This window comes from Topomyia yanbarensis, chromosome 2, assembly GCF_030247195.1.
Source record: "Topomyia yanbarensis strain Yona2022 chromosome 2, ASM3024719v1, whole genome shotgun sequence".
NCBI lineage: Eukaryota > Metazoa > Arthropoda > Insecta > Diptera > Culicidae > Topomyia > Topomyia yanbarensis.
Genome location: NC_080671.1, coordinates 76,858,174 through 76,878,048, shown reverse-complemented (window position 1 = coordinate 76,878,048; position 19,875 = coordinate 76,858,174). Strand labels below are relative to the sequence as shown.

Sequence of the window (19,875 nt, the reverse complement as noted above, 5' to 3'; positions counted from 1 at the left end):
CTTATATTGGCACTACTAATGCTATTAAAAAGCTTCAGTTGGTTGTCATTGTCCGCCATGGTTTTAAAACCATTTCTTATGTTTCCTTTCGGTATGATGAGCAAAAAGGAAAAATTTTAAAATAAAATATTCTGTTTAAAACCGTAATTGACTCTGTTCTAATGCATTGTAATGAATATCCTTAATGGGTTTTCGTTCTCACATGATATGAATGTTTTCGAAAATTACCTTTAGTAAGTCTCGAACTGAGGTACCTTGCCTCGTCCTTCACGGTAAGTGCGCTGCGTTTGCTTCCTGGACTATATTGCATATGTTCGATTGAAATGAAATATGCCGAATATAATCTTCAAGAAGAGTTGCATAACAAATAAACCCACATATTGTATATGCTCTATAATGGCATTAAATGCGCTTGTAAAGCTTACATGCTTTAAAGATCCTTGAAGCATGTACACGTTATATCAGCTTTATATACACATATAGAGCAAGCTATAATGCTATATGTCGGCTGTACAGTTATGCATTATTGATGCTAATAAAGAGCTTTATTGCGTTGTTACTGCTGTAATGGAGTTTCAATGCAACATTAGTGCAAATGTATAGCCAATATAGTGCAATGGCTTAATGCTTATGGTTACTTGGGAATAGTGAAACATTGGATGTTTTAATTATTGGATTGAAGTTAAAAATTTATTGATGCTGACTGCTTTAATTCAATATTACAATAAGAATTATCTGATCCGTACATTGATTAGTTGTTGTTGTAAACATTATGAGGACTTTTGAAAGATTGTCGGAATGGGATCCTGATATGTAACTGATCTATTGGTCTTCATCTCACAGTTATCTAATAACATCAATAACAAATACCTGCCTGAAAACGTATTCCAATAGAAAATTTTAGAGTTCTGATAGCAATCATAATCCTCAGATTTCGTTTCTTATTGAGCTCGCTTTTGAAGAGATGTACTGTAATAAGGGTCTTTATTTAATAGGAAGAAGGGTTTGGAATTGATTTAATGTCTATGAAACATAGAACTGCTCACCAAAAAGTTGCATAGCTTTCAACATTTGCTAAAAATGTTTTTTTTTATTCTGGGAATGCGTCGAGTTGAGACGAAAACGTAATATGATTAATAACGAGGATAACACTTTCCGAATGACCAATTATATGAATAGGTCAAATAAATGTTCAAAAATAGTAATTTAAGGTCAAGATAACATCATTTTGGAACCGCCAATTTCAGAGGTTTAGTATCTTCAATGAGTTTTACAAACGTTAAACAGTACATCATTTGATAAAATAATTTTGACGTTATATCCTCCAAGAAGTAGGGGACGGTGGAGAGTTGTGAAAATAGTTTTGTTTTCGGGGAATAACTAGCTTAAACATTGGTCGTTTTTCGAAATATGACCTGGTATTTGTAAAGGACACCTTAATACATCGACAGGCTGAAGCAATTTAAAATAATCGTAACTTCTTTTAGAATGCGTGGAACCGGCAATTTTTAATTTGGTGTGGAGTTGTGAACCATCGCAAAAATTAAAAAAAAATGTATATATTTGTGGTTTATTTTATATTAGGGCCATAGAAGATAAATTTTAAGACATTTCTAAACTAAAGATGAGATGGAAAAGTGATCTGATTCGCAATGCGTAGGTGACAAAATGATTCGCGCCAAGCCACCTAAATTCGCGGTTGCGGCACGGGGAAATTAAAATTGTGGTAGAATCCTGTTCTTTGCATAAATTTTAACCCTTTTATATCATAATATGTATGAGTCATCTCTGATTTTCGAATTTTGACGCTGTTCATTTTTGAAAAAAACTATAATCCACTGAAATGTATGGTTCACAACTCCCCACTTTACATATCTTCGAAAAATACGTATCTCCATCGACACACTAAAGTTTCATCCATTTTTTTGTTAATGAAAGCCAACTGCCCAAAGAATGTTTTTCCTTAATTTACCTTGAAATCATGCTACATAACGGGACTCCACATACCACAAATACAATTGAGTTTTTGTTTGGTGTATTTATTCGCTGGTTACCTGAACACGAAAAACATGAGTGATTGAAACACTTGCTAATGAAAAAGCTACGTTATGACAGTGGAAACATTTAAAAGTAGTTACCACATTTTGTTCATTTATAGCTTAGCGGGAATTGACGATGTTCACAACTCCCCATGGTTCAGAACTCCCCACCGTCCCCTATTTATGAAGAACTTACTCAGGTTAATATTCATGTCTACAATAAAGTTTTTTCAAATGATAGTCTCAAAAAATCGCTAAAGACACGAACTTTGTTATTTTTTGAAAAATTAATTCTGCATAATTTTTAAACTTCAGAAATTACGGTTTCGGAATTATGCCGTTTGGGCAGTAAGTTCGGTTTTCATCAAACCCCCACCGAACCGAATTTCTGGCTACGCCGCTGACTTCAACTAAGTAGAAACAAAGTCGATCTACACTCGTTCACAAGAAACTTCTTCGAATACTGCATTTCTATTAAAATATATTTTAAACCCGATTTTATCTGCCACATTACGTTTGATGGGCTCTAGCAAACGAACAAGACTGAATTCGAGTAAATCCTTTCTTGAGCATGCAAATGAGCATCAAGAGGTTATTTTATCGACTTCTTCTAAACTTTGGCGAAAATTCATTTTTCCCACCACAATATTTTAGCATTAGCAATAATTCGTTTGTATGTCTATTTTATGGGCCACTTTTTCGCTTTCCCATTGATTTGGTTTGAGATTTCTAGCACTGATGTTGTCCTATGCTGATTTGAGCGATTCTCTGAGTCCTGCCGCTATCACATGTAGTACGTGTTATCATAAACATCGCAAAACATCAAGTTCTAAATGTTCTCAAACGATATAATATCCGAAGAGAGTGATATGAGTTATAAGAAATGTCTCATCACACTGTTAGGTGGATTAAAAGCGTTTTTTTAAATATAATAAAGTTACAATTTTGGCTTCGACCTTTCATTAATTTGGCCTTTTGTCTATTCGACCTTTATCATTCGGCCTTGTGTTCTTTCGACCTTTTGTATTTCAACCTTTTATCTTTTCGACTTTTTGTATTTTCGACCATTTGTCTTTCGACCTTTTGTCTTACGAGTTTTTGTTGTAGATTCGGTTCTGAAAACAGCTATACAGCCTAACCCGGATATTTCCAGTACTACGTTGTAGAAATGCATCAACGTAGTTTGCTCTATTGATGACTGAAGGCCGCAGAATCTGGTGTCACTGCAAAGGCGAGTTCATAGGCCAATATATCTGTTTGACACGGACGGAAAACTGTTACAGACAGAGAGAACAAGATTACCAAGTTCACGGAAGGTGAGAACCAACATACTGAACGGCTTCTGGAAAAATCTATAATTGATGCCATGCAAACAGCTGTGCAAGCTTTCAGACAAGGAGACAACATAGAAAAAAAAATAGAGAAGAGGATATCGGTATTGCGCGGTGATCAGCTTAGACGTTAAGAAGTTAGCTGAGAAGCAATCTTACACAACATGAGGGCTGCTGAGCACATCTGTGGGATATTGAAGAGCTACTTACAGAACCGAATACTGCTTAACGAGGCAATTAAGGGACGGAAAAGGACGACAATTATGGCGAGTGTCCATCAGAGGTCTATCCTTGACCTGACGCTATAGAACGATGGAATATTGAAGTTGAACCTTCGCAGTAGCGTGGATGATATTGTCGGATTGTCAGTTTCGCGGACGATGTGCTCCAAGTAGTCGAGAAATCACTAGAAGAGGTGAAAGTGCTAGAAGCGATAAATTCAGTGAAATACTGAATGCAGGAGAAGATATTGGCAGGTAGTGCGACAAGCAAAAATCACGGTCGGAGAATACACCATCGACCCGAAGAGTCACTTAAAGAAACTAGGCGTGATAATCGACGACCCACTGAATTTTAATGGTCACATCGCCTTTAGAAGACGTCAACAGCGACCACAGCTTTGATCAGAATCATGCCGAACAATTCGGCGATAAGTAGTAGTAAGAAGACTCCTGGTGAATGTATCAACGTTAATTCTCCTATATGGTAGTTTGACCTAGTTTCAAACAATATATACGACAAAAAACAGCACGTTGAGGTTGATGAGCATGAGAGTGGCTAGCGCATGCCTCATATTCTTGGTTCGAAACCAAGAGGTGCGAAATAAGGTCACAATAGGCATTACCCACTTTACCCTATCTACGCAAAAAATGGAGTGAACCAGTTTTTTGTTTGCCCCTGTAGATAGTATTTACTGTTCTATGGATAAGAAAAAAATGAAAAATGTGAGAAAGATCCTCACTCCAGGAAAAAAAAAAATTAAAATCGATTCCATCACTCAGAATCGTTGTCAGCTAGCATGGCAAATGGCAACAAATCAAATCCCAAAAGCAAACTTTCTTCCATCAACGCTGACTGCACTCCCAGCGACACTTTTCTCGCTGCAAACAAATGACTAGGAATTTACTTCTTCCAACAACAACAAACGCAGCTTTCTCTCTGGTGTCAAATAATTGGAAGAAATATTGCCCACCGTATTGCGACACAGTGCGCTGATGGTCGCAAACGAGACGTTCAACCGACGAGCTAATGGGTAAAGTTTTCCCCATTCTGGCTGGGAAATGGGTGACTGCATGTTCGTCTAGGGTGGTTTAACGCAAGGATTTAAGGAATTGAGAACAATAACAATTGTTTAGAATTTGTGAAGTATGCTAAGTTGTTACGCATCCAATTTTTAGACAGAAATTTGGACACAATAAACGGGAGAACAAAACAAACATTATTGGCAAAATTTAAGCAATTTTTCTTTCACAAGCATTTTTGACATTAACAAATATTTACAGACCGTAAAAATGATACCATATCGACGGAAGTAAACAATCAAAAAATTCTCTGCTGAAAATTCTTAGTCATTAAATCGCCGAATTGTACGATTTGTGTATAAATTTACTCTGAGTCGGATAAGTTATCGTTTTTCTCCTGATTTCGTGAGCCACACTAGTATTTTAATTTATGCTTGCAACTTCCGTTGTGATGCTGGTAGCTGGAACTGCTGCCGTCGCCAAAGTTTAGAGACGGGCAACGTTCAACACCATAATCCTGTTACTTTTATATATGTCCGAGGCATTTTTTGAAGAGAAAAAGAAGTTTTGTTTGCTTAAACATTTTCGTAATACCTGCTTGAATTAAGATGTCTTTTACCATTTTTTTTCAAATCCAGATCTCCGACTGCGGACTCGTACTGGAAGAGCAACCGGGCAAACTGGCCGAGGCGTTCCGATTGTTCCTGCAGGGCGAAGGCTACGGTAAGTGCTAAAACCTTCCCCCTCACTTGTCTCCAGTCTTATAGCAAAATTACTAGAGAAAAAAAAACATAGTAAAGTTAATAAAAAAAAGTACCCAACAGTTATAAGATTGCGATTCGAACCCAAACAAACCTAAAGACGGTAGCGAGCAAAATTTCTGCGCAATTAGTACACGTACATGCAAATACGAGCTCAGTAATATGGCCAATTTTGGAGTGACAAAAAAATCGAAATTAAAGCTTGCTCATTGATCACACTTTAGAACTTTTGTTTACAAGCTAGTCATCCAGCTCACAAAATAAGCTCTCGCTAATGTATGTAGTTAAACATGTTTTTGTTGCTAAAACTCAGATTCATCTACATTTAACAACATCGAATGACGAACCATTTCATCCCTTCAGACAGTGTAGAACTCAATCTATGTAAAAGTCAAATGATAGCATTGGTTTCATTATAAATTAATATGATTGCTCGATTCACGTTTCATTAACTATACTACAAGAAAAAATGTATGCTTGCGAGCTTGACGCGAAAAAACCAATTGTAAAAAACAGTCATTTTGATCGTTTGTTGATCGTTCCATAACCACAATAGAGAAAGAGACAGAGAGAGATAAAAACTTCAATAAAAATTGCCGTGTTTTCCGGTTTGGCTCAAAACCCCAGCTTCAAACGTGAAAGCTTTCGGCTTTTATCGAAAAACGAACAAGCTTTTTAATTATTACCTTGATCCCTACTTCCGCATATTGCGTCACCAACTGGCAGGAGTAGACCGCGTAACCGTGTTTAACATGATACTGACCCTCTTCCTGCCGGCCCGTCAATCCGTTCTGGTATCCGCGTTCTTGTAACTGTACGTGAGTGTGTGTGTGTGTTTCGCTGTTAGTTTAGTCTGTAACCAAAGGCTTGGATAATAATATGATTTCGTAACAAACGTTCGTTGTTGTCAGTTTTGGACGGCAGTAACGGTGGTTATTTGATGGTTAACGTTTCCTACTCACCTTCTGGTGGTGAATCCTTCTTTTGATAATGGTTTTTAATTTGTTACGATCCTTTTTAAATAACGTTTCTTATATTTTATTTACACTCACTGTTTCGTTCAAGTCATGCGTGATTGTGTTTTCCATATCTGTACATGTTTTTCACGGTATCATCCATCATGTTGACTGTTACAGTACAGGGTCTGCATTTGGGACAATCGTTTTGCTGATAGAACCAATTGTTTTCAAATGCACTTTTTGCAAAACAAACCTAATCGGGTTCTTCTGCCATTTTATGCAAATAGAATTAGTTAAAACCGTTCAAATGTACATCGTTCCGTCGTACTGAGCTTACTTTGCACACTTTACACTTACGACACTTTAGAGACGTATCTTTTCTCCATTGTGCTCACGTGGTTGGTCAATTGTTTGCCAAATCACGTGGATCACGAATCGAAACATAATTATTAAATGAGTATTAATTCCTCTTTTCGGATAAAGCGATATGCATAAGAAACAAGTGTGCAAAGAAGCAGATATAATCAGAAAAGATTGTTTAATGTGTATATATCTTATTAGTCAAAAACCAAGCCCCCTGCTAGGCAGCCATTTTGTCCTAGTCAACACCTGCCTTTGTTAAAATCAAAACAACCCAATGCTATTGCACGGGCGACATGGGCCTAGAAGCTGCTAGGCCCACAATATGTTGACTACTGTCAAAGTCTGTATATCTCAATAGCGGATGACAGGAGTGACACCCCCTGGCATTAACATGTTAGCCTTACGGACGTTAGGCATAATGGAAGTCAGGCATAAGTTATCATGTTGATGTATAACTAAAACAACTCATTTTTCGACGGCGCTGGCGGGTAGTACGAGCGTGAATGTCTTCACTTTTTTGAGCTGGTAGAAATACACTGTAAGTTGACGAAACTCGATCAACATTTTATTCTGCTGCAATAACTAGGAGAAATTTTACTCGAATAAAAGAAGCGATCGTTTTGCACGAGGAAACTTATTTATATTTAGCTATATAATATACACATATACTTTTATTAATGGTTACATACATTGTCCAATGAGAAAAAATTTGACTTAAAGAACAGCTCATGAAATGAAGAATGATCAACTCTACTATTATTTATTCACCGAATGTACAAAGATGTCTGTTTTTATAATAATCATTATTCTTTTTGCGATCAAAGATAAAATTTCGCAAACTATCTGATGCGAGAGAGTTTTTTTCCATGTACTGTAACGAGTTGCCGAAACAAGCAACACTGCAATTTTTCATAAGTTTCGAAAATTTATTGTTTATAGTCGAACCCAGGCCCGTGCGCAAGGGGAGGGTTTTAGGGGTTCAAACCCCTCCCATGAGGGTTTTGTATTACTTTAAAAATTTATTAACTTCCTGTTCAGGGATGAAGTTATGTAGTGAGCCATGTCATTCGAGTTCGATCACTCTTGAAACAAGTCGTTGGAAAACCCAAGGAAGAAACCCCACAAAGGTGGCTGGAAAAGGATCTAAGTTATGTTGGTCGGCATCTCTGGGCCGGTTCACATTTCGGCTTGTTTCGATATTAGCACTATTTGTGAGTAGATCAGCTATACAGCCAAGGTCGGTCAGCGGGCTAGCAACGGGATCTAAGGATAAAGCATGATGTCAAAGAAAATCGAGATATCGTTATCTGCAGAAATTTTACAGCCGATGATCTCTCCGTCGGAGTGACTGACAGCTAAATGACTCGCGAAAATGGTTATCGGTATCGGCAGAAATATCGCCGCCGAGAAATTCTCAGCAGCAGCTATCAAATGAATAGGAACGAGTAGCATCAAGTAGGATAAAAAATCCTGGGAAGGTGGTTGTAAAGAGATGTAAATCATTATGGTCGACACCTCCGGATCGGTTCGTGTCTCAACAGGTGACGATATTTGCAGCAGATCTGAGCAGGTCAGATATACCGAGAAGGTTGGACAGTAAGCAAGAAAAAACATCATTAGAAAAAAAAACATGAACGATTAACACAAAATAAAAAGAGCTAGAGTACAATCCCCACTGAAGTTGTGCCTACACGGAAAAAAATCGTTCATAAATTCATGAAAAAAATGATCGCTATGTCGTGAACGATTAACGAAAACCGTGACAGTTTCTAAAATTATTAATACTAGACCTCGTATCCATGAAACTATCTGCGTTTCTACAACACTAGTTCGCTCCGACTATATACATGGCGTTACACTTGAATGTTTGGTTGGGTTACTGTTGTTCGCTGGATATGTTTAGTTTTTGTTATGAGTCTTGTTCATAATTTGGGAATACACAGCTGATTTTGATGATTTCAGGATTCTTATGTCAGAGTAGCGTGATCTATGTTAATGATTTCAGGATCTTAGTCACGATTTTCGTAATTATCGTGATATTTCAGTCATGAGTAAAGTGATTCATGTTCATAATCTCAGGATCCTAGTCACAATTTTGAATGTTTCAATCACGAGTAATGTGATTTATGTCCATGATTTCAGGAACTATGGTTTTCATATTTTCTGTTCATGTTGTGATATTTGAGTCACGAGTAGGGATTCATGTTTATTTATGTCCATAATTTCAGGATCTTAGTGACGATTTTTGATATTTTTGTCACGAGTTGTGTGATTTATGTTTATGATTTAAGGACCTCAGTCACGAATTTTGTAATTTCTGTTCATCTTACCTTGATATTTTATTCTAGACCTTACTTTTGAATTTGACACGTGAAGTAATGTGACTTGATTTCAGTTTCATCGTGGTATTCGTAACTTCTCTTCGTCTTATCGCGATCTGGTATTTTTTGGTTACTATCGGTTTTTTACTCGGAGTAACGTGACAAGGTGAACTGGACCATAAAAGTGTTTGCGGGATCTTATTCTGTAAACTATATTACGAACACGATTTGAGGCGCTCAGCACAGTTTTCGTTTTCTATCCAGACATCACACTAAACCGCATCGAATGAATAACGATAATGGTCCCAATAATTTGTATATCTACAGCTCGTACCTATTCTTGGTCGCTGACAGCTGCATATTTTATGAAAAAGTGCACGGAACAAGAATGATTCCACGACTACTACTCCACATTTTGAGAAATTAGCTCACATGAAAATTTCATTACCATGTTCCATGAAATTGTATATGATTAGGGCTATCTTCACGCAAAATAAATCGTGAATCATGTACTAGAAATCATGAACCAGTTCATGAATACATGAATAATATGTAATGAACTTGAGAACTATTTCACGAGCACGGATATTGGATCGTGACTAATATATTAGGAATCATGAACCTGTTTACGATTACATGAATAATGTTTGATGGCTTTATGAACTATTTCACAAGCACGAATGGTAACTTGTGACTACTATACTAGATAAAATGAACCAGTTCACGACATGAATAACATTTTATAATTTTGTGATTTATTTCACGGGTACGCATGGTCAGTCGTAACTATTATACTAGAAATCATGAACGAGTTCACGAGTACATGAATATTTCATGATTTTGGGAACTATTTCAGGAGCACGAATGGTAAGTTGTGTTTAATATATAATCATGAATTAGTTCACGAGGATCGAATGGATTCATGAATAAAATTCCGATTATCGTGAAATAGAGCAAGGGAAAATATCCACAATGTTTTGATTTTGCGAACTATCTATGAATAACATCATGAGTCAACTGAGAGTAATGATCATAAAGTTGTGAACTAGTTCACGTACAGAAAATCGTTTTTGTAACGACAAGAAAACCGTGATTGAATTTCACAACACAAAAACTAATATTTCCACTAATCAAAGCGTTATGAGGGCGTTACTGAAGCGAAATTTAACATAATTAAAAAACACATAATTTTTGTTCATAGTCCTGTTTTCGTAACGAAAAAATGTGAATATTCTGGAATTCATGGTACTCTATGCAAGATTTTAGGAACAATGTTTTTCAGTGTAACAGTGCCTCGGATGGATGAGGATGGCAAGATACAAGAGGTTTAAGTTACTCGGCCTTCCAGGTCTCATAAAAATCTTCAAAGTTTAACCTTTCTTTTATGAGAAACGTAGAAAAATCAAAACCCTCCCCATGAGCATTTTCTGCGCACGGGCCTGGTCGACCCAGTTTAAAGCTCAAGTGTTCAACAAAAATACAAAATAGTTGGTTTTAATCATTGTGTATTCCTTTCAGCCATACAATAACGTGGGAAAAAGTAAGAAAATACTGCGCCGGTAAGGGTTAAATAACTTGCATATTTTTCATTTTGCCGTTAAAACTATTCGAGAGGATGGTGTAGAATAGCATAGAGACTAAAGGTAAAAATTCCTACAGTAAAGAGCTATGCGTCTTTTTGTAAGTTATGCCTATCGTCCATTATGCCTAAAGTATTTTATGATTAACGAACTTATGCCTAACGTATTAATGCCAAAAGTGATTATGCCTAACGACTTTATGCCTATCGTCGCGCACCCGTTTAGTGTAGTTTGTTGTCCCTAGTGGAACTTGTCCATATTCTATCTCTCTTCCTTAAGAGAGTAATAAAAAGCCTGGACAACCGGTTCGTGGGAGGCTAGAAGCTGAGATAACATCTTTTAGATCATTGGCTTCGAAATCCAGGCCAACATTTCATCGATACCGGTACAAATCGATACGGAGCTTATAGTCGTAGCACGATGGGAGATTTCAACGCCCATCATCCGCTGTGGAGATCTGGTAAAAGCGTCCAAAAGGGCAACTAAATTGCCAACTAAAGTCATGGAAGAATGTAACGCTATTGTACCTAACAACGGAAGTTTCACCTCTATTCGAGGCTAATACTCTTCAGTCCTTGACATATGTTTCTATCCGGCGGACCTCGTTGAGGCCTATGGTTGGTTCTCGTTCTCACAAACCCCGGAAATAGCGACGCCTTTCCAATTCAAATAAGTAATCAATAAGCATTATAACGTAGCCTAATATCTGCTTTAGATCCACATATAAAGCTGTCCTAAAAAGCCATGAAGCCCTAAATACTTATATAATGCTGATATTATGCCAGTAAAGGCGAAATATAGTGCTATTACTGTGCAGAGATTGACAGCTCGTTTCTGCAGTACTAATGCTATTATATAGCAAAAGCGTACAAATGTCAAATTTGAAAGCTTTATATTGGCAATACTAATGCTATTAAAGTTCAGTTGGTTGTCCGCCATGGTTTTAAAACCATTTCTTATGTTTCCTTTCGGTATGATGAGCAAAAAGGGAGAAAATTAAAATAAAATATTTTGTTTAAAACCGTATTTGATTCTGTTCTAATGCATTGTAATGACTATCCTTAATGAGTTTTCGTTCTCACATGATATGAATGTTTACGAAAATTACCTTTAGTAAGTCTCGAACTGAGGTACCTTGCCTCGTCCTTCACGGTAAGTGCGCTGCGTTTACTTCCTGGACTATATTGTATATGTTCGATTGAAATGAAATATGCCGAATATAATCATCAAGAAGAGTTGCATAACACATAAACCCACAGCATTACAATAGCATTATATCAGCTTTTTATTTGCTCTATAATGACATTAAATGCACTTGTAAAGCTTACATGCTTTAAAGATTCTTGAAGCATGTATGCGTTATATCAGCTTTATATACGCATATATTATAGCAAGCTATAATGCTATATGTCGGCTGTGTAGTTATGCATTATTGATGCTAATATAGAGCTTTATTGCGTTGTTAATGCTGTAATGGAGTTTCAATGCAACATTAGTGCAAATGTATAGCCAATATAGTGCAATGGCTTAATGCTTATGGTTACTTGGGTACTACATACCACGAGCCACGACTCGCCGTTGGCGCTGGCTATACGACCGGGCGGACTGGGTCGCCTACGAGGAGGCAGTTTTGCAATACCTCACACCAAACCGTGAATACACACCCGACCAACTAATGACTAGACTCGTCCATGCCGCCTTCCTTGCACAAGCGGCAAACCGCCACCTCGAACAAACCAAGATTGGATCCCGGAAGTCAGTTAGATCATGCAAGACGCCGTAAAACACTACGGATACTAAAAAGACCCCTGCTAGCGACCCCATGAAAGAACAAGGGGCAACAAAGATTCGTAGATCACAAAACCTGATCAGGCAGGCTATTATAGCTTCGGAGATCAAGAGTTGAAACGCGTTTCTACAAGTCTCCAGATATTTCCACCGTCGAGCTTTGGAGGAGAGTGAACGCTCTCAGCAGCAAAAGGAGGCAAGTCGGCTTCTCCCTTGTAGTTATCTGAACCACATGAATTGAATTCCAAGAAATTGTAAAAGAACTCGGCGAACGCTTCAGCTCGTTATCCTCAGCACGCTATAAACGACTTGTGAGAGCGTGAATATCCTTCCGACCGGACTACGGACAAGACTTGAACGGAGCATTTTTCGGGATAGAATCAAGGGCGACAATCGCTAGTGACTACGACAAATCCGCCGGACTGGATGATATCGGCTACGCTAGCTACAGCGTACTCCACCAGATGCTAGTAGAGTGCTGTTGAACTGTTTTAACTGCATCTGGAATCGCCAAGCCATACCAAAGAAGGGGTGACACTCCCCGTACTGCAAAAGACTTGCGGTCAATTAGTCTGTTCTCCTGTTTAGGGCAAACTATGGAGCGGATGGTCAACAAACGGATTATGACCTACCTCACAAAAAACTCCCATATTGGTCAGCGTGAATTCGCTTTTTGCAAGGGTGGTGGGACTAGAGCCCACCCTGAAGTCTTTGGAGAAATCGTCCAACAGTCCCTAGCCGACATAGCTATCCTCGACATCGTCAATGCCCTCAACACAGTCTACCGCAAGGCGGTTCTCCGACAATTAGCCAACCGGGGAGTCACTCCATCAAGGACTACCTCAACAAGTGTGTCTTCCAAGTGGGAGTCACTAGTGTGCAATCCGGAACATATGTGGAAGAAAACGGTATCCCACAGGGATCCGTCCTTGCCGTCATCTCATTCCTCGTCAGCAGGAACTCCCTCTTTGCATTCCTGCCAAAGGGAGTTTATATATTCGTCTATGTCGAGTAAGGATACAGCTAGAAGCCGCAGTAAACGCCGTCGGAAGATGGGCTGAATCAGTGGGGTTCAATATAGCTACCGCCAAATTCTCCGTATCTCTCCATGTTGCAATTCCAATGACTTAGTCACTAACAAACCGGTTAAACTCAGAGACGCATGTATCCTTTTCCACCGAGACTCAAAGTTCCTTGGTATCACGCTGGACCATCGTCTCACTTTCGTATCGTACTTTTGAACAGTCAAACGGGACTGTGAAAGTAGGAGGTGCCTTTTTCGAACCATCAGAGCCAGGCATTCGATATGGAACAAGAGAACTGCCCTGAACGTAGGTAGTGCGCCCACCAACAGCAAAATCTTCGAGGGTATTGAATTAACCAGCCCCAACTTGGACAAACTTGAGTATCCTTGCTCTGTTGTACAAAAGAGCAACTCGTTTAGATTCTAACCTACTACCGAGTACTCCCACCTAGGCAACCTGTATCTGTGGGCGTCCCAAACAGCATATTCAGAGACGTTCTGGGATACCTCGAAAGGACTTCTGGTACGGCTGAAATCGGCTAAAAATGTATTCCTATTTTTACCATTTTTTGTGACCCATTTTTGTTAACGACCTATTGAGTCAATTTGTCAACAGTTGTTACGGAATTTAATTAGCAAGGGACTGGAGGGTGAAGTATATTTTTCAATATTTAGAGCCATAGTACTCAAGGGAGAGCAAGGAGTTGAATGGAGAAAGTTTAGCGTGGAAGGATCATATATGCAAGCTTAGATTAGGGTCGGTTCCGACAGCATGAAGTAAAAAGTTACTTTACGCTTGTCCGGACATGCCGTAGACTCAGGTGATTCGCATTTCTAATGCCAAAAGACCCTGACTCCTGCGGTAGCAGACAAAAGGTTAAGTCGCCGGTGAGCTCTAAGCTTGCATATGATCCTTCCACGCTTTTCTAAACTTTCTCCCTTCAACTCCTTGCTCTCCCTTGAGTACTATGGCTCTAAATATTGAAAAATATGCTTCACCTTCCAGTCCCTTGCTAATTAAATGCCGTAACAACTGTTGACAAAATGTATTCCTAGAATACGCCGGCACAGATCTCCCAGAAATAGCTCGCTTCCGCAGAACCCGAGACTGACCCTGCTACACGAGAAGCCAAAACACCAACACCAACCCATTCAGGTCGCTACGAGCAGGCCTTCCTCCGAGGTCATTCAGACCAATTTCCTAGAGCTTATGAACCAACAATTCCTGAATCACATCCGGATTTACACTGACGCTTCCAAGCTTCAAGAAAGAGTCGGAGTGGGGTTCCGCGTAATGGGTTCTGGTCTGGCCTACCGCTTTCGCACAAACTGCTTCGTTATCTCGCCAGAAGCTGCTGTCATCAGTCTCGCGATTGCAAGGAGACCAGAAGAAATTCCGACCATCATTCTGATTGATTTTCTGCCTGTCATATCTGCCCTGGAAACGGGAACATCACACCACCCTTACATGCAAACTATAGAGGACATCTACGATCCGTTGACTACGGTATACCGGGTACCCGGTGACAGCGGGATCCGCGGGAATGAGGAAGAGGAGCTTGTAAAAGACAGGCCGGAAGATAGCTGACAAAATTGAGCCCATCGACGGATATTATCTCCCTTTTCAAATCTAAAACCATGGCTCACTTCATTAGCCACTGGAGACGCCAACTTCGACAGCTCCAAAAAATGAAGGGAGGATCGGAGCGAACGGCTTTGTCTCATCAGAATCCGACACTAACTTAGTGGAAGGACTAAGCAAGCGCCGGATTGATGCTAGCTCCAAAAACCGAAAACACGAAATTGAAATCAAAATCTCGGGCAACCTAAGGTAGAGTTACTATTGATAAAACGATAAAGTACCATATTACAGGATTGGGTTTGAAATCTTCCAAAAAGAGATTTTTCTATCCCGAAAAAGAGGCCATATAGGATTATACGAAGAAGAATTGATGTTCTGTGCTATGTAGTAGAAGGACATAAATCAGATCAGCGAATTAAGCGCGCAGAAGTCCGAGTAGACAAATAGTTCAAAATACCTTGCAATGGTTCTTGCAGAACGTCATCCGCTAGTTGCCTTAACTTGCAGGAAATGACAAGACATTCGTCAATGTCTTGCTTTCCACGACAATAACATAATTGACTAAAAGTTATTGAAAATAGGTGACTGGAGCAGCATCTTTGCAAGAACGTTAATAGAAACTGAGTTTCCTAATATACTAACCCTTCCTAATATACAAGAACACTGATACCAATCTTCTCTTTGCTAGTGAAAACTATTTAAATTTTCGTTGAATGTAACGCAAGGTAATCGCCCGTTCTTTTACCTTTGACGAAGTCAAATGAAATATTTGACAGTAAGCCATTTACTTCGACACAATTGTCGAACCGGAACAAGATTGTTTTCACGAACAACTTCAGGATACCGGGTATCATTGCAATCGACCGATACGAGCTCTGATCGGAGGGTTTGTCCGGTTTTGAAATAGCGATCTCTTTACTTGTCATCAGCCTTGAGGGACAGTGTTACTCGCAAGGAACTTTCAATAAATTCATCAAACGCCTTTTCGCAGAAACAGGCAGATTCTTCAACAAGTTGAATTTGATTCTTTCGAGTCCCGGGGTACTGTTGCGTGATAAACCGACCAAATAAGATTTCTACCATCGAAAACGGTGATTCGTTCGGGGTATCGCAAGGAACGCGACGTGGTAGGACTTCTGTGCCGGCACAGAGTTTTGGGCAGACATTTTTTTTTTGTAAGGAGAAAACTATCAAAAGACTTTTAAGCAATTCAAAAACGTCAAATGATGTAAATATTAAGTCCATGGTGTAATAGAATTTTAACAGTACAGCACTAGGTTGAATCTTTGACTGTATTGTTGAGATGAAGATGAAGCAACCCCAAGTATTGGGGTTTTGGTATTGGGGTATAGTATTGGGGTTTTTGGTATCCCTGGAAGAGATGGAACCTCCTTGTTTGGCCCCAAATTTTCAAATTTTTTGCTTCATCTTTGTGGCGGTACTTCCTCGAACTGATATATGGTGATTCCTCGAGATAAATCTTTTGGCCTTTACGGCGAATCTCAGGTTCTCGCTTCCTATAGCTTCTAGGCACAAAAAAGATGTCCTGTCATATGATCGTTAGAATCCCACTCTCCCTGAACCGACACAAGAGAGCGTGAGATGATCGTCATGATCAGTGGCGTTACTCTATTTAGCACTTCTGGAAAAGATTGCTTTGAGTTCCCTTAACAAGAATGCTTCAGTGTTTCCTTGGGCTGTCTGTATGCGGAACTTGTCGAAAGCTCCAGAGAGTGGACAAAAGGAATATTCTTCTAGCTTCGCACCCCATGCGTCTTCACCATGTTTCATTTTGCAGCAGCAGCATCGAGTCTTGTTGCTACAATGGGTGGCTATGTGACCCAATTCTTTGTACATATTAAGTGCAACTCATGACCCGCGGCACAAAAAGAGTGACAGGTAGACAAACTAATTTAAAGAGGACGTGTTTTGACAAAACAGAACCAGTGAAATTCACCCGATGCAAGTCTGAATGCTATTTTGTCCCGTCCTTTGTGACTAATTCTAGACGTGATCGCTTGCATCTTTACTGGTTAAAGCAGCGGTCCTTGAAACAACCAACCACATATGTCAAGCTCAAATCGGCGACTTCGCCATGTATCTCAACTTTGTGGGCGGGTACGTAGACACGGTACTCCTTCGTAAGGATTTTGTTTTGCAGCAATGTCGTTTGCTAGGTTCAAATTGGAAACCATAGTCCTAAGCTTATCTGGGCGGACTATTTAAATTGTATTGAATTACCTAATTGTAGAGTTTCCAAGAAATTCGTAAGACTACCCTAACGGTTGAAAAGCTTTTTGAAAGTTTTAATATCGTTATGGAGTTTGCCAGCTTCTTCTACGTTTGTTCATCTTACAGCAAATAGAAAAATTGTAATGTAATACCATATCTCTTTTTCCTAAGTAAACTTTCATAGCCGACATAAACACCGGAATTCATACAAGCAACTCCTTAAACCATATTTCAATATTGTACTAACTAATAACTAACATTCCTTCTCTGGTAGTAAACAAACGAGCAATAAGTCTTCCAGATTTTCCTAATAATTTCAGAGATTATTTTATTTGATTTCCTCGAAACACGCATTAAATCTGCAACAATTCGTTTTAACACAAAACTTACAATTCTTTTTTTTCTTTTTATTTATTTTGTTTATTCAGCTGTTGGCGCTTTGCAAAAGATAGGCAAACTGTCCCGCTCGAGCACAATAGAAAGTTTAAATTACGAGTGAGCCAGAACGCGAGAATGCCGGCTAGCGAGAGCGAAAGAGCGTGTATGATTCTGAACCCAAATGTTTCCCAACGCACAGTAGATTCCAGCTTGCTAGTTAATCCAAAACCAAATGAAACAAAACGAAACGCTTCACGGGTGGATCCTATCCTACTTGAAGGACTTCAAAAATCGGCCTCATTTAATAAACATTGGTCTTCCAGACAACAAGCACACCTACACACCAACCGCCATACGCATACCGCACAATTCACAACTAAACCCAAAACAGAAAATTATACCCGCACCAATCACAAATTCGCCCGGTTACGTTACAGCTGCACACAAACGCCTGCCGAAATCAGTGTTATATCAAAAATTCATAACCGAAACGAGATAAAATTATTGTTAGAAATTGGATTTGTCATACACGCTACCACTATTGCTGCTTCTAAAAGGCCCAGCGGAAGATTTTTCCCGGTCGTCCTCAAAATTGTACGCTATGTAGAAAAGATGAAACCAAGAATGACTGAGAGTGTGTGTATTTTGAATCATTTTTAAGGAAAATGCTTCTTGCAGCTACAGCAACATAATAAGAAGCCTAATCCAACTATTCCAATCAATCGTTGTTTATGCTGGTAGATCAAATATTTACTCTAATCATGCATAAAAAATACATTAACGTAGGCATTTAATTCATTTCTATTCAGCTTACTAGCGTCTTTTGTCCTGTTTCCCTAATATCCGTACATTTGAAGAATTTGATTATTTTAAGACCATTGACGGTCAGAGTGCCTTCAAAGAAAATTATCACCTTTTACAACCGAAACAAACACGGATAATCTTTCGAAAATCCATAGTCGATTCGAAAAACTTTCACTTGCCACACAATTCATATAAATTTATTTTTTCACAATCAACACGCGCAACCAGTTTCGAAAAAGATTTCGACTTCTGCTGAAAAGAAGAACATGAGCTTGTCAGAATAACTGAACACAACGATCGTGTCGGCCCCGGCTGGATCCATATTCAATCCAGTCCACGAATGCGATCAATTCGATCAGCCAAACCACAGCCCTCCGGCTGCAATCAATGTATTAGTTTTCGTTCAGCACGTAATTTATTAATTTGTTAAGGTTTTTTTTGTCATAGACTCTATCCATATACAGACCCAGACCGGAGAGTCTCAAACGGGTTGCGTTCCCTCCGGTCTGAATGGCCATTCAGATTGCTTCATATAGTTTTATCAGAGTAGTTGTATAATGCATTTCAGGCTGAGTTAGACGATCCAAATTATGTTTTAGATGAGCTTTGCTGAAATTTTGTGTTATAGTTTTATTTAGGCTTAGGAAATGAACAGCGAATAAGATGGTAAGGATAAGGATTGCAGTCTGTTTCCATGCGCTTTTGTTTGAGTATACGTATTATGTTCATGTTTAATAATTTAATAAATGCAAATAAAAACTAAAACATAAATTGTGTAAACCGCTTGAATCGTTCAGTTATAGAGGTTTATTATGTTTCTTTTGATGACATTCTAATTTATTTTTCTCCATTTTGTAAAAATGACATTTTCCATCAAGCCAATTTAATAATAAAGCAGAGTCGATCGTTCTGCTAACAGCGTAAGATTAAACTGCATTTTTTATTTAGACTAATTTCTTCTTAAAACTTAAATCTAGAAAAACGCACACATTTTGATATTTACATATCAAAGTTTACAAGTGGCATTGCGATGGTGTCCTGGGATTCCCATGGAATTATGTTCTATAGATACCTGAAAATTAGAATACTATTTCTATTTTTTTACTTGTTTCGAGTACTTTTCAATTTTCGGGTATTTTTATTTCGAACTCATCAGGTTCTTACAATCAGAGGATCTCTTCACATCCTTCGCGGTGGCCAGAATGACAAGAATTCCACAAGTTTTTATTTTCCATTCATTATCGTACAAACCCGGTCGTTCCTGTGTCAGATTTGGTAATTTGTTAACTTTTACTTTACACGGCTCAAAGAGGCAACTTAACGGAGCTGTAAGACCTGTATATTTCCAATATGTAAAAATAACATATATTATCGAGTGTCTGTAAGATTTCGTGAACACACTTGCTATTTCTCGTGAATGAGAAACATTAATTTACTCATTCATTGCATCATGAGGGTTATTCACTCTTGTC

At 38.7% G+C, this 19,875-nt stretch overlaps 1 protein-coding gene across 10 annotated transcripts in view; it reads left to right on the top strand.

Moving 5' to 3' along the window:
- The window catches only part of LOC131678493 (protein NDRG3), a 224,934-nt gene that overhangs the window by 184,014 nt on the left and 21,045 nt on the right, over window positions 1-19,875 (top strand). For 8 of the 10 annotated variants that reach the window (XM_058958681.1, XM_058958683.1, XM_058958674.1 and 5 more), the window contains one exon: window positions 5,250-5,334. In XM_058958681.1, the coding sequence (XP_058814664.1) occupies window positions 5,250-5,334 (85 nt within the window). Of the gene's footprint in view, window positions 1-5,249; window positions 5,335-17,649; window positions 19,193-19,875 lie in introns of those variants that run through there. The other 2 variants (XM_058958678.1, XM_058958677.1) reach the window with 2 other exon arrangements.